Here is a 15,168-nt window from a genome sequence, read left to right as displayed (position 1 = left end):
TGGTGTTGCTCACACAGTCTTTGAGGCTCACAAACTGTGCTCTTCCAATAGGATAGCACATTATTCGGCTCATTATAGGTTCATTCAATTGGAGAAATCAAAAAATATCCTCACACTGCTGCCACCTTGCCTTGTGGAGCGGACAGAAATGTGCCCCTTCCGCGCTAATCTTCACCTGACATGCAATGTACAGTGCGTCCAGGTGGTCTGCCACAAGAGGACTAATATGGTCCAGAACCAGACGCTCAACGGTCTTCATGATCTGAGACGTTAAGGGCTACGATCGGAACAAAAGGGAAGAAAAGCACTTGGATTTGGTCCGGTCAGATAAATCGTGATAAACAGCTTTCGCTTCAACTATTTTTGTTAGCTTGGAGACCAGAATTGCGTCCTCTACTACAAATATGCGTGTCACTACGGCGTAATGACATTTCAACATCACGCCTTTTACTTTGATATTCAAATATAAAGCATTTCTATGTTTTCTTAAGATTTCTAAATGTTTTACGTGTTTACTTATGTCCTTATAAGCGATTGACCCCAGCTGTCATTCTGTGAAGGAAATGCTGCTTTCAGATCAGGGTCTGGAGACATCGAAATGATTCTGAAAGCGCTTCTGCATTGTATAATGAGCACCTGACCGTTTAATTACTAGACTTAAAACGTTCTTGACCGGGTCAGTGATATACGTAATGTCCGACTCTCATGCTCTTGAAAAAACTATTATATCCAGATAAGAAACTACGACCTTGATAAGGGTGTCCAAGAGCCGCCTATCTGGCCACACTCACTGGCCACTTTGCGCGCGCTTTCCCCTGACGTATTTCCTTTCGTGACCGAGCACGCGCTTGCTCGTTCGGGCTGTGCGAGCGCCCAGCTGTGTGGCAGCTGTGCTGAAAGCAGCGTTCGTCTTTCACCAGAGGAGAGACACCACGAGAAACAGGGAGAGGCTGCCACTCGCAACATGCCTAAGAAGAAGCCCGTCCCGATCCAACTAAACCAGGATGGTAGCAACGTGAACGGCAGCAGCGCCGGCGAGTGAGTATCTCCGTGCTCCAGCGTCTTGAGTGAAACGAAAATGGGCAGACTTCATCCGTGAGGCGTGTCGCGGAGGTTTAGTTGCGAGGCGACAATTTTATCACGTGTGCGCAAGCGGCAGGGCTCCCTCAAATTAAGGAAAGGGACACCAAGTCTGTTATTATTTACTTTTTATGTCTTATTTTTTACTGGCAGATCGCAGACGTTTTTGAGTCCACTCACTTGAGTTCCATCTCTGTTTTTGATCTTTATTCTTGGGGCGTCGCATCCATCACATTTGTTCACTCAAACCCTTCTCCTATACTACTGTAGTCCTTGTCATCTCAGACTGGCAAGAAAAGTTGCAAAATTGGGCGTCACCAATTAGTGCAGTGCCACTGCCTTGTCTACTTTGTCCAAGCACTTTACTTAACAACTTCAAAGAAGAGAGACTGACGCTGGTCTGTGTTTAGGCCAGTAAGAAAGAACAGGAACATAACTAGGGGCTTTGGCTCCACCTCCTGTAGCTTTGTGCTGCCTTCAAACATTCCTGCGGCATTACCGAGACACGTTCCTGCACGCCCACTATGCCAGCCTCCACCGACCACTGGCTATCTGGGGCGTAAAAACAACTACTGAACCTTTTTTATGTTAGGCGTGAATCTGACCATTGTTTATGGGGAACGTATGGCCATTCTTTTAATAGTCAAGATAAATTGACTTCAGAGGTGACAACCTGACCAGATGAGTTTGTCCTCTTGGAACTTATTACTATTGCTCATTATTTGGTTGACAGCTTTATCCAGGGCAATTTACAACGGTTAAGTTGTAATTGGTTACATTTCTTTTGTTTTTCCAATTGCAGCACAGGCAGTTGAAGTGACTTGATCATTGTCACACAGTGTCAGTACACACAACTTCAGGGTTTAAAATCCAAAGATTTTTTTGATGTATAATTCTCCAATAAAATTACTATTTGCAAATACACTCACTCTTAGGACCACTATACTAACATTGGGCAGGGCCTCCTTTTGCTTTGAAAACAGCCTTAATTCTTTGTGGCATGGATTCCACAAGAAGTTTGAAACACTCCTGGTGATTCTAGTCCATTTTAACATGATTACATTGTGCACATTCTGCAGATTTCTCGGTTGCACATGCTCATGACGTGAATCTCCTGTTCTACCAGATCTGAAAAATGTTCTATTAGATTTAGATCTGATGACTGGGAAGAACACTGAACTCCTTGTCCTGTTCATGAAATCAATTAAGAAGACTTTTGCTTTGTGACGTGCTGCATTATCATGCTAGAAATAGCCATCAGAAGGTAAATTGTGGCCATGAAGTCAAAACTATCAATTTGTTCTCATTTATTGTATTTCCATATCATATGCATCTCCTCTTCATCTGGCTAGTCCCCATTACAGAATGTGGTCTGTTTGTACTGCAGCGAGTTACCTATAGCTTGACTATGTCTTCTTTTGCCGTCTATCAGCTGCTTATTATTTTCAGACTCTATCCAACAGTAACTTATGAAATCAAGATACACTCATTGAGCAAATTATTACAAACAATACATATACCAGTGCTGGTTAGGGTATCCTACTTTCAAAACAAGCCTCAATTTTTCATGGCATGTATTCCACTAGGCGTTGGAAATATTCCTTGAAGATTCTGGTCCATGTTGACATGATGGCATCTCACAATTTCTGTAGCTGCACATTCATTCTGCAAATCTCCTGTTCTGCTACATCTTGGCTACTAGATTCAGATCCAGTGACTGGCAAGGCCAGTGAAGAACACTGAAGTCATTGTCATGTTCAAGGAATCTGTTGCTTTGTGACATGGTGCATTATCATGCTAGATGTAGCTATTGGAAGATTTGTAAATCATGGCCATGAAGAAATATACATGGTTAGCAGCAATACTCAGATTGGCTGTGGCATTCAAGTGATGATTGATTGGTATTAGCAGGCCCTGAAAACATTCCCCACACCATTATATCACCACCACCAGCCTGATCTGTTGACACAAGGCATGTTGAGTGCATGGATTCATGCTATTGGCACCAAATTCGGACCATATCATGGGTTTGCCTCAGCAGAAATCAAGATTCATCAGACCTGGCTATGTTTTTCCAGTCTTCAACTGTCCAGTTTTCAGTTTTCTTTTCTTCTCTGACATGAGTGAAACCCGATGTGGTCTCTTGCTGTTGTAAGCCATCCACCACAAGGCTGTGGATTCTGAGAGATGTTCCTGCTCACCAGTTGTACAGAGTGGTTCTCTGAGATACTGTAGTCTTTCTGTCATCTCAAACCTGTCTGGCTGTGCTCCTCTGACCTCCCTCATCAACACCCAAAGAACTACTGCTAACTGGATGTCTTTTTGTTTTTCATCCCATTCTGACTAAACTCTAGAGATTGTTGTGCATTAATTTCCAAGGAGATCAGCAATTACATATATTCTCAAACCAGCCCATCTAGCACCAACAATCTTACCACAGTCAAAATCACTTAGATCACATTTTTTTCCCATTCTGGTGTTTGATGTGAAGACTACCTGAAGCTCCTGATCTGTGTCTGCATGATTTGATGCATTGCGCTGCTGACATATGATTGGCAGATTAGTCAATCGCCTGGATAAGCAGGTGTTCCTAATAATTTCCACAGTGGGTGTAATTTAGAACAAGTGGTACAGCGGACCTAAAGGAGTAGATGACAGTGCCTGCCTGTTCCTCCCACTTTCTGTGTGCCTCTCCCTTTACATGCCATCTGAACACATCATCACTGTGTCGTACTCTCAGGGCCAATCTGGAAGCCCTGCAAAAGAAGCTGGAGGAGCTGGAACTTGATGAGCAGCAGCGTAAACGTCTGGAGGCCTTCCTCACCCAGAAGCAGAAAGTCGGAGAACTAAAAGATGATGATTTTGAGAAGATCTCTGAGCTGGGAGCTGGCAATGGTGGTGTCGTCTTCAAAGTGTCCCACAGACCCTCTGGTCTCATCATGGCTAGAAAGGTAAGGTGCGTGCTGTGTGTGTGTAACCTCACAAACCCCACTCCTCTTATGACCACTTTTGGTCCATAATTTCCTTAATGCTCTATTCTGTGCTTTTTATCCACCCTTCATCTTTCAATAATTAAAATTTCCTATTTTTTCTGCCCCTTTGTGTTCTACATTTTGCACATTACTCTATTTTTACTGAGTCAAAGTCCTCTTTATTGAGCTGACACATATCAAATCAATGTACGTGGAGCAATATATATATATTGTTGGGGCCTAAGTATAAGAATTAGTACCCTTGTTACAGGAGAATGGAGGAAGACAGTTATGGTCAGGAGAAAACAGGGGAATCTTTAAAGTGAACTTTAAAGGACAGTATTCAGGTTGGGGACCTGAGGATTGGATTGTTGTCCTCATCAGACTGTAATTATTTAGGGCCAGCAGTGTGATGGGGTCAGCATTAGAATCTGAACTTGCTGCTCCCATTGGAGGAGTTCAAGTGCCTTGGAGTTTAATTCTGAAGCAAAGGATTTGGAAGGCAGAAGGTAATGAGCGAATTGCTTCAGAGGTCGCTAAGTTGGCACTATGGAGGACTGAAATATATTGTGGTGTTGCGCAAAAAAGATGGAGGCTAAGAGAGAGAGATGTCACCTGGAAATGTTTAGCTTGCAGTGCTTAGAAGCAGTTTCTGCATGGCTGAGACTAGGATTTCTTATTTAGCTATTGCAGTAAGGAGCTTCTGAGGGTCAGACATTGTGAGTTTACAGCTGACCACCTGCAGTTACCACCGTAATAGCTTATGGTGTGAGTTCATAGGAAAACACTGTATAAAACCATTATGGGATTGTGGGCTTTGATTGAACAGTCAATTTATTTATTTGTGATCACTTTCTGGACTCACTGACCAGTAAAGGATGCAGAACTCAGTGACTAATTAGGACCTTGGCCTTGGTGTAGATCATCTGCTTTTCTGGATCACAACTTGGTGTGGTCATGTAGTGGGGATGCTTATGGGTGCATCCCACTGAGGACTATAACTGGAGGAAGACACATTGGATGGGTTACATCTTTCAGCTGACCTGAAAGTGACAGGGAACTACCATGGAGGGAAAGGTTGTAAGATATGAAGTAATGTGGCTATGTTGTGATACTTGAGAGTTCCAAAGCATAAAAGTCACACAATATCCCAACAATGCCTGCTAGCGGGGGAAATCATCAAAAACCCTAGTTAGTATTACAGAGGTCAATGTAGAAAAAAATCATTTTTTTTAATTCAAAATCTCCACAGAACAAAATAAACTCCAAGGAGCATGAAGATACAGAGGGTAATGCCTTCAAAAAGCCAATAACAAAAGCAAATAAAGTCCCAATCACAAATCCAAAGAGTAGTTGAAATACAGAGTGAAGGGGTCAAAAAAATCCAGAAATTCACAAAGTACAAGAGATAATCATAAATCCAAGAACTCACCACTCCCAAGCACAGTCCTGGAACTGTGGGTTGCCGCTGCCTTTTTAGGGTTGAGGATCCTTCTTTGCGGTGATGGGCAGGTGGCACCAGCCTCTTGGGGAACCACCCAGAAAACACAAGCATAAAGAATAAAGCAGATAATAAACACAAGTAGCAGTAACATAAATCAAAGACTCAACAATGAAGAAAAAAAAAAAGAAAGACATAAAACAAGAATTTGAACCCCAGACAGGAAAGGTGCCCTACTGAGATACAATAGAATTGTGAATTTCCCCTTGGGATTAATAAAGTATCTATCTATCTATCTATCTATCTATCTATCTATCTATCTATCTATCTATCTATCTATCTATCTATCTATCTATCTATCTATCTATCTATCTATCTATCTATCTATCTATCTATCTATCTATCTATCTATCTATCTATCTATCTATCTATCTATCTATCTATCTATCTATCTATCTATCTAGACACGTCCAGCATGACAGGTTAATGCCAAAGCTCTCAATGAAACAAAAACGATGAACTGAAATGAAATTAATTACATATAATGTTATAATTCTGAATGGGATATTCATTTCTAGATGTTCCCAGTGACTTGTTTTTTTATAGCTTCATAACAAATAGGGCTGCGGTGGGCTGGCGCCATGCCCGGGGTCTGTTTCCTGCCTTGCGCCCTGTGTTGGCTGGGATTGGCTCCAGCAGACCCCCGTAACCTTGTAGTTAGGATATACAGTAGTTGGTTGGACAATGGATGGATGGATAACAACTATGGTAGCTACTATAAAATGCCTGCTAGATTACAATTTTCTATTGAAACCCTTCTTGTTGCCTGCACTGCCAACTCAAGAATATAGGCAGACTGGCTAAATCAATAGTGTATTTGCATTTCTTATGGCTTCCATAGTCTGTCTTAAAGAAAATGACAGGTAGCCTGGGTGTGCTGGCATACAGTATGTGGTGGCTTTGGGGACAAATGATTGTGTTCTTTAGCTGATGTCAATATTGTGGTTCAGTTTTTGATTGCATGCTTCTAACTCAATCTATATACATGCCTTTAGTTTTAGGGTGTACAAAAAGGTGATTTAAGGTGGATTGCATATGGCTCTGTTTTCAGTAGGGGGCATTCTCTCACTAGAAATGTGCATTTATCATCAATTATTAAGCAGGATGAATCCAATTCAGTAAGGCTGGAGCCTATCCCAGAAACACTGGGCACAAAACAGGAAGCATCTTTGGTGCCCATTGAAGGTCTTACACACAAACCCACATGGGTGTCAATCATGCTAACACACACTTGTCTTGCTGATGTGGCTTATGGGAACCCACAGAGACCAGCAGAACATACCCATGACAGACAAACAGACAGTGCCTGGGGTTAGATTTGAGCCACTGCACCATTATGCTGCCCCCTGAAATGCAGCATACATTACATAATATTCTTCTAGTGTACCTGATCCAATTCATGGTTATGGAGGTCAGATTCAATCCCAGCAGTGTCAGGTCAAGGGAAGAATCAAACTGGGCCAGGCCTCCAGTCCATCACAGGACCACTCACACACTTCTCATAGATATCCAGAGTCAATTCAGAGAATTCAATTAAAACAACCTGCATACCTTTTAGGAAGGTACAAACTCCACACAGTCAACATGCAGCAAGACTTAAAACCGTGAGGCAGTTCTGGCCCATGCTGCACAAATGTGCTTGTTTTAAACTGTGTTTTTTTTCTGTGGTGTTGCAGTTAATCCATTTGGAGATAAAGCAGGCCATCAGGAATCAGATCATTCGGGAACTGCAGGTGCTGCATGAGTGCAACTCCCCATACATCGTTGGGTTTTACGGCGCTTTTTACAGTGATGGCGAGATCAGTATTTGCATGGAGCACATGGTAGGTGGCTCTACAGTCCCGCCACTGGGTCAGACTCCTGATTCTTTGAACAGCCCACACTAGTCTCCCTTTCTGTCCTGTTGGCAGGATGGTGGTTCCTTGGACCAAGTCCTGAAAAAAGCAAGAAAAATACCTGAGCAGATTCTAGGGAAGGTCAGCATCGCGGTAAGTAAGAGCTTGCAGAGGAGCTTGGAACTTGAGAGCTAAGCGTGGCTAGGCGGTCACTGACCTGTTTGTTCTCTGTGTCCTATCCAGGTGATCAAAGGACTGACTTACCTACGTGAGAAACACAAGATCATGCATCGAGGTAAGACCTCATTGCCAAGAGAAAACTTTGATCAGAAGTGACCATGAAATGTGGCCCTCACATTAAAGTGACTTTTGGGCAACAGATAACATTAAAAATGAATGACTCCCTCCAGAGTACATGCATGTTGTGAAGGATCTGTTACTTTCAGATGTACTATTACTGACTCAGGTAGGAAGTTCTGTCAATCCGATTCATGTAAAAGTCCTCCTTTACGTATATCAATTTACTGGGTGATCCTATTGCTTATGCCTCAGAAATATGGACACCAGACAATTGTTTTTACTAATGTATAGACATAAACACACAGTAGGCAGTGACATAATACACTGTCATCACATAGTGAGAGGTGGCCTGTCATACACACCAAGTGAATGGTGACCTTTTACATCCTGACACACACTCTGCAAAGATTTATAGGGTCCTTGTTGTCATGTGTACAGAGTACAGTGAAATCAACATACAACATGTCACCACTCACCAAAACCAGGATTACAGAGTAGAACTTCCTCCCCTCGAAATGTCTGTCTTCCTTACTTGAAACATCTCAGAATTCTAGCAACACAACACAAATAAGGACAAATATCTCATTCTACTCCTGACCACCTGCGCTAACCATCTAAGACACGTTGAAATCTAAGTAATCAATGTAGACCTCAGCGTTAACGTTTTCAGTGTACCATCTATTGGAATGTATTTTGTAATGCATCTATACTAATAAAAGGCAAAGCCCTCACTGACCCACTCACTCATTCATCGCTAATTCTACAACTTCCTGTGTAGGTGGAAGGCTAACATTGGTAGGCTCATTCCTTACAGCTTACTTACAAAAGTTAGGCAGGTTTCATTTCGAAATTCTACGCGTAACGGTCATAACTGGAACCTACTTTCGTCCATATATACGGCTATAGCCTGCAGCTCGGTCGCCGTGTGAGGCGGAGTTGTGCCTGCCCATATAAGGCTGTCCGTCAGCAGCTATCCAATAGACATGCTGCCGCAAAATATTCGCGGGTGAAGGACTGTGCTTATGCAAACGAAGATGAGATGGTCAGGCACAAACTTAGCGAAAGTGCGAGAGAAACGTTTAAGTGCCGGGTCTTAGCTAACATTAAATAAAGCCGTGGACATCGCGAGATCGCACGACATAAAACAAGCACAGCTGAGAACCTTCGATGCAGGGACTCCGAGCGGCTCACATTAACTGACTTTGCAGGACTGGGAAAGGTAAACCCGTGCATGCAGTGTATGATGTAACAACCCTCTGACGCTGAACAAGCATTTTGTACACATATCAATAGGAAAGCAAGGTGTAAAGCTTAAGTTTAAATTACGTTCATAGACACCGCTAAATATTTGCAGGCAAATCCACAACTTAATACTGGGAATGCCTGTTAAACATCTTAGATTCACGAGCATATTCATAAGTGCAGCTACTGCGGAAACAAAGCACAGTGTAAACCTTAAGTTAAACAGAAAAAATATGAACAAAGACAGAGGGAGTGCTGATAATTTAATTAAACATTCTGGTGATCTGCCCTCATTAATGAAGAAAAAAAGACAGGAGGAATAAGTCATGTAAATAAATAAATTCCATTTACAGATACAAAGAGGACATACTGGTCTCCTAGAATCTGTGTAAACCTTGGTGTTCTTGTTGCTACCATGGTGCCACTCGAAAATAGCGTCAATAATATATGTTTTTTTTATTTTATTAATTTTATTACAATCCATACAAAGCAATTAAGTTTTTACAAAAAGAAAAATTGAGTTAAGAACAGATCGATCCCCACCCCTGTAAATTTGAAATGAAATACGTCCAAGCACAGACCCCTGTAGGTGATGATTTTACTCCTACTGAGTAAACAGTGACCACAAGCAGACACACACATCATCAAACACACTTATGACGTGGTCACATTACACGACTTCTAGTCGGAGGGGATGTCAAACTTGACGACAGTCGTTGTTGATCTCGTCACCTTTACACCTCACCCAAATGACTTTGCCGCCTAATTTCGCATTTCCAAAGTTTCCCTAGCGTGAAGCTCACCTCTTCTTCTGAAGGCTGACAACATGTTTACTGATGGTGTTGCTGCCAGTGTAGGGTTAACAGGTACGGTGAATTCAGCCACAATCTCCTTTTGTGACGGTAGTAGAACCGTCACCGGGTCCTTTGCCAGCTCTGGTGAGCCGGGAGGACAAGTAGCGCCCACTAATCAGCCCAATACAAATATAGCGTGGAGTTAAAATCTGCAGTATTGAAAATAATAACAGGTACTTTAAATGAATCCTCACGAGACGCTTTTCTGTTAATATGTATTTCTAAAAAGAACCAGCTTTTTAGATTTCATAAGATGCCTTCACTTACCCGCTCCGCGTCGTCCTCTCCTCTAGCGGACTTGCTGCTGATGTTGTCAGTTAATGGGCGGCTTTTTCATCCTGCGCACGAGCGTCTACTTGCTTCCTCCACACTGCAAACCGCCGACAAGCGCTGATTTCACACATGCAAGAGCGGGGAAACTGGAAAGGGGGAGAGCAATCGCAGTGCAGGCGGTTTTTAATGTAGTCGTTCTTCGATACTGTGTTTTTTTCTTTACGTGTAATACTCAGGGATATGTGAAAGTTAGTTAAGTTAGTTTTAGTGTAGGCGTCAAGTGATCGTAAGGGAATTGATTCCCCCTTTTTTCAGAGTGGTATGAGTCCATTGCGTCCATTGCCCTTAGCGAGTGTGGCGGAAACCGTTCATAAACCCCTGTGCCATTAGCTCAGTAGACAGTGACGAGAATACCGTATGTTGTCGCTATTGTGTGCATTCTTTTTGTGCTGTTGATTGTTTTCAAAGGTATGTTTCAACGTTGTTAAGCCACGGCGCCGCCTTGTATTTGGGAGTGCTTCAGCCTGGGTGTGAAATACAGAATTTTAGCTACTATGGTGCAATTTGATCAATTACCCTACTTTTTCCCCATTATTATCCTTTTTTATTTGGCAACTTTGGATTATCTGGATTTTTCAGAGTCCCTGCCTGTAACTAAAGTGATTGAAAGTTTTTGTTAATTATTGAATTTTTCTTCATTTCTTGGATACGATTATTTTGTTTTTACTGTATTGCTGTATATTGTCTTTACGGATTGTTACCTTTTTCTTATTGATCTTTTTTGTTCTTTCTCTCACTCACAAATACTGAATTATGACTGTTCCTTCAATAAACATCTATGACTTTGGTTTATAAGTACTTTGTGCTTCATCTGTGTTTTGGGGGGCATCTTGAGTGCCATCTGGCTACTAGCGGGCGCTTACACATGCCAGTGCACAGTGACACCTTTGTCTTTTTTTCCATGTTTTTCCTGTAAACAAAAGGTAGTCTCTCTTATGTTTCTGAGGTCCAAAACGAGTGTTTCATATTCCTTATCATATTCCTTATACTGCACACATTTTACTTAATTGTTTGCCAGCTGTCACGCGAACATAAGCCCACCCGTATAACTTTAATAAAAACAAAAAAAATGAAACATGTTTGATTTTGCTGAGGCGAGTTGCAGGCTGGTTGGACTAAGTTGCTGGGGATATCAGATTACAAGACTGCTAGTCACAGAAGCACACTGTGACTGCACTGACTCTCAAAGATTATACAAATAAAGTCAGTGACTGAAAAATGGCTTGAGAAGTTGTGTAATGTGACATGGTCTTTAGAGATGACCTAGCACTCGCACAGAGTCTCTCACACACACACATCAATAAGCACATGAGGATAGCCTTCTACTTTTCACAGTCTGGGTGTTGACCCCATACCTTCATACCCACTTGATGATGACCTCTCACTGTCTCGGTCACACTTCCACCTATTAGCTTCACCTAAGGTTAGAATGTCTCTGATGCACATTGGTGAAGACCTCACACACCGTCTTGATCTGCATGCTGTATGTCTTCCTGCCATCATTTATCTGCACTCTCTGCATTTTAGATGTGAAGCCATCCAACATCTTGGTGAACGCACGTGGAGAGATCAAGTTATGTGACTTTGGTGTCAGCGGGCAGCTCATTGACTCCATGGCCAACTCCTTTGTTGGAACGCGTTCCTACATGTCGGTCAGTAGGCTCTCTGTGCAGACTTTCTTTTGTTCCCAATGCCATGGCTACTTAGTGGTTTCTTGCTGGTTCTCTATTTTAGCCGGAGAGGCTGCAGGGCACACATTACTCTGTCCAGTCTGATATATGGAGCATGGGACTATCTCTGGTGGAGATGGCCATTGGACGATATCCCATCCCCCCTCCTGATGCCAAGGAGCTGGAACAGATTTTTGGTTGTCCCTTAGAAGGAGACATTCCATCTTGTGAACTTTCACCGAAGCCTAGGCCTCCTGGACGCCCTGTAAGCTGTAAGTAAATTTTACTATAGGAAAGCTGCCACTGAGTGTATTATGCCCCTTTGATGGTCAGGGTGAAGGAGGTAAGTTGGGTCTCTAAACAAACTGGAGGTCTCTGAGGTGTTGGTTTACTTGCGGACGTGTCCTTTTTAAACTGTTTCTGCTATTTGACTGGCTGTGCCTCATCCCTTACAACTTTAAGATCTCCTTTCAATCATTCAGGCTGCTTTTGGGATTGCTTCATCATTAGCTAAACAAACAAGCCTGATGCACTGAATGGTCTCATCTGAATTGTCCTATGTTCTTGTGTCCATTAGTACACAGTCTATAGGACTTAGCTTTTTGGTATTTGAACAGCAGGCACATGTTCCTTGTTTATAATGTGTGCGCTGCTGTGTTTATTATAGAAGATTCAAAAAGTTGTCAGACCCCTTCAATTTCTGCACACTTTATTATGTTGGTTTAATTTTAAATTTATACATTTGCCCATCAGCCTACACTCAATTACCTGTAATGACAAAGTGAAAACATGTTTAGAAAGTTTTGCAAATTTAGTATAAAAAATCAAAAACAGAAATCTCTTCTTCATATACATATTGAGACACTTAATTCTGAAGCCCCTTTAGCAGCTGTTACAACTTTGAGTCGTCTTTGGTACGTCTCTACAAGCTTTGCATACCTTGATTTGGGCAATTTATCCCATTCGTTTTGGCAGATCTACCCCAACCCCATTAGAATGGACCAGAAGCATCAGGTCTTTCCACAGATGTTCTATGGGGTTTATAAGTCAGGGCTTTACCTAAGCCATTCCAGCACTGTCTTAACTGTACGCTTCAGGTCACTGTCACACTGAAAGGTAAGCTGTTGCCCCCATCTGAGGTCACCTACGCTCTGGAGTAGGTTTCCTTCAAGTACCTCTCTATTCAGCTGCATACATTGTTCATTTAATTCTGACCAGTCTCCCTGTCCCAACGGCTGAGAAGCACATCCATAGCATGATGCTAAAGAATCTTTTTCACTCATGCTGTCAGTCATTTAAATGCATTTTATTCAAAGAGGCTTCTGTTTAGCCGCTCTGCCATAAACATACACTTCATACTTGATGGAGTGATGCTAAGATGGTTGTCCTTCCCGTCAGGATTTCCCATCTCAACAGAGGACTTCTGAAGTTCTGAGTGACAGTTGGGTTCTCTGCCATCTCCCTGACCAAGAGCCCTTCTTGCCTGGTTACTCAGTTTAGCTAAACAGCTAACTCTAGGAGGAGTCCAGGTGGATGAAAATTTCTTCCATTTCTAAATTACTGAATCCACTATGCTCCCAAGAACCATCAAAACTTTACAAAGTTTTATACCCTCACTAATGCCTCTCCAACATATGACATTTAGACTTCATGGTTTGGTTTGGTGCAGAATTGAGACCTTATATAAATATACAGGTAAATGTGTGCCTTGCTGAACAATGTCCATCAATTCAGTTTGCCACATGTAGACTTCAAATAAGTTCTAGACACGTCTGAAGGAGAATCAACACAAATACACCTGAGCAGAATTTGTAGTGCCACAGCAAAGGGTCCTGAATACTCACTGAAACAAGATTCCAGTTTTTGATTTTTAATAAATTTGCAAACCATTCTGAGAAGTTTTCACTTTGTCATTATGGATTGAGTGTAGATTGTTGGGCAAAATGGCCAATTTATTTAAAAAATCTACAACACCGTAATGTGGAAAGTAAAGAATGCACTATTTTTGTTCTTCTCTGGGCTATCAATTGATTGCATTCAAAATGCCTAGATGTAAAAGGAACAAAAGAAGTGACACCAACTATTTGAAATGTTTGTTCAAATACAAAGTGCCATCCACCCTTCAATATACCAGATATGCCATGGACACCTTTCCATCATGTCATAATATGAGTACACCAACTCTTGGCCACAGATCTGTAATCCTCACCATAGTTGCAGGGCACCCAATCAAATGATCTCTTCTTTTCAGCATTTGGTCCAGACAGCAGACCACCAATGGCTATCTTTGAACTTCTTGACTACATCGTAAATGAGGTATGTGCCTACTGTACACCATTTTCAGCATGTGCATTTTGGGTTTTAAACTTTTTAAATTGTACTGAATTAGGCTGGAAAACACCAAATACAGTGACTTGATCTTCTCTTCTAGTCCCCACCAAAGCTACCAACCATCTTTAGTGCAGATTTCCAAGATTTTGTTAACAGATGGTAAGTGGGAATTAAAGCAACGGGTTATTTGTGGTGCATGAAAGCAACCAAAGAGCACACCAAAAAGTGAGTTACTGTTGCACACAAGCAGCATGGTCATTACTCACCACACTTTCTCTTTTCAGCCTCATCAAGAACCCTGCTGAAAGAGCAGATTTAAACCAACTTATGGTACGTGGAGGAAATGCTTGATCATTACATAACTGCAAGCGACTAGTATAGCATTTTGGCTCTTTTGAAAGGAATGTAAAAATCAAAAAAAAATTTCAATTGAAATGCTTTGTTTTAACAGGTCCACTCCTTTATCAAGGAGGCAGAGGCAATGGAAGTAGATTTCGCAGGATGGCTTTGTTCAACTATTGGCCTAAAGCAACCAAGTACTCCAACACACAACACTGGAGTGTAACAGCAGTCCCACTACAGTAAAAAGAAATGTCAGCATCAAGTGGGACTTTGGCCACTTATGCAGCACTGTTGTATGTAGGACATTTCCTTCATTACTGCAAAAACACTTACCAGCTGGCAGTGCTCCAAGTAATGGATGTATTTTGCAGATATTTTATGTGTTCATAAAGAAAAATGTGAAACCAGGTGCCCCATGAAAGGCTATGCTTGAACTAGTCAGAAAAGAATCTGCATTCTCAAACATATGATCAACATTAAATAAATCAACCATTTTGGACCATTATGATGAATTTTTATGGCAATGATTAAATTTCCTCGTAACTTAATGGCGTTGATTACAACTGCCTGCACACTTAAAATACTAAACAATGTACTCGCCGGCCCTGTGTGGACACTAAAAACTGACAAAAAAAAACCACTGTAGATGCAGTTCTCCCAAACCAATTAAAGCTGCTTCCAGCATTTTTTTTATGCAACACGTTTAGT

The 15,168-nt window shown here is 41.8% G+C and overlaps 1 protein-coding gene and 1 long non-coding RNA gene across 3 annotated transcripts; one reads left to right on the top strand and one right to left on the bottom strand.

The window, feature by feature from the left end:
* The first annotated feature begins 843 nt into the window (after positions 1–843).
* On the top strand, positions 844–15,097 carry map2k1 (mitogen-activated protein kinase kinase 1). The gene is made up of 11 exons (XM_039773524.1): positions 844–1,038; positions 3,821–4,031; positions 7,230–7,376; positions 7,464–7,541; positions 7,632–7,683; positions 11,645–11,769; positions 11,852–12,059; positions 14,039–14,103; positions 14,219–14,277; positions 14,403–14,448; positions 14,570–15,097. The coding sequence occupies exons 1-11, from the start codon at positions 965–967 to the stop codon at positions 14,681–14,683; spliced, it is 1,179 nt and encodes a 392-aa protein (XP_039629458.1). The 5' UTR covers positions 844–964; the 3' UTR covers positions 14,684–15,097.
* Positions 5,269–14,576, bottom strand: LOC120541671. 2 transcript variants are annotated; one of them, XR_005636060.1, is made up of 4 exons: positions 14,385–14,576; positions 7,606–7,652; positions 7,105–7,487; positions 5,269–5,577 (listed from the first exon to the last, which is right to left on the bottom strand). It is a non-coding gene; the product is annotated as an uncharacterized LOC120541671 (long non-coding RNA). The 2 variants fall into 2 exon arrangements; XR_005636059.1 differs by lacking the exon at positions 14,385–14,576 and having other exon boundaries at positions 7,606–7,792.
* Positions 15,098–15,168: the final 71 nt, after the last annotated feature.

The sequence above is a fragment of the Polypterus senegalus genome, chromosome 12 (genome assembly GCF_016835505.1).
Source record: "Polypterus senegalus isolate Bchr_013 chromosome 12, ASM1683550v1, whole genome shotgun sequence".
Lineage (NCBI taxonomy): Eukaryota > Metazoa > Chordata > Cladistia > Polypteriformes > Polypteridae > Polypterus > Polypterus senegalus.
This window is presented reverse-complemented; position numbering and strand designations above follow the sequence as displayed.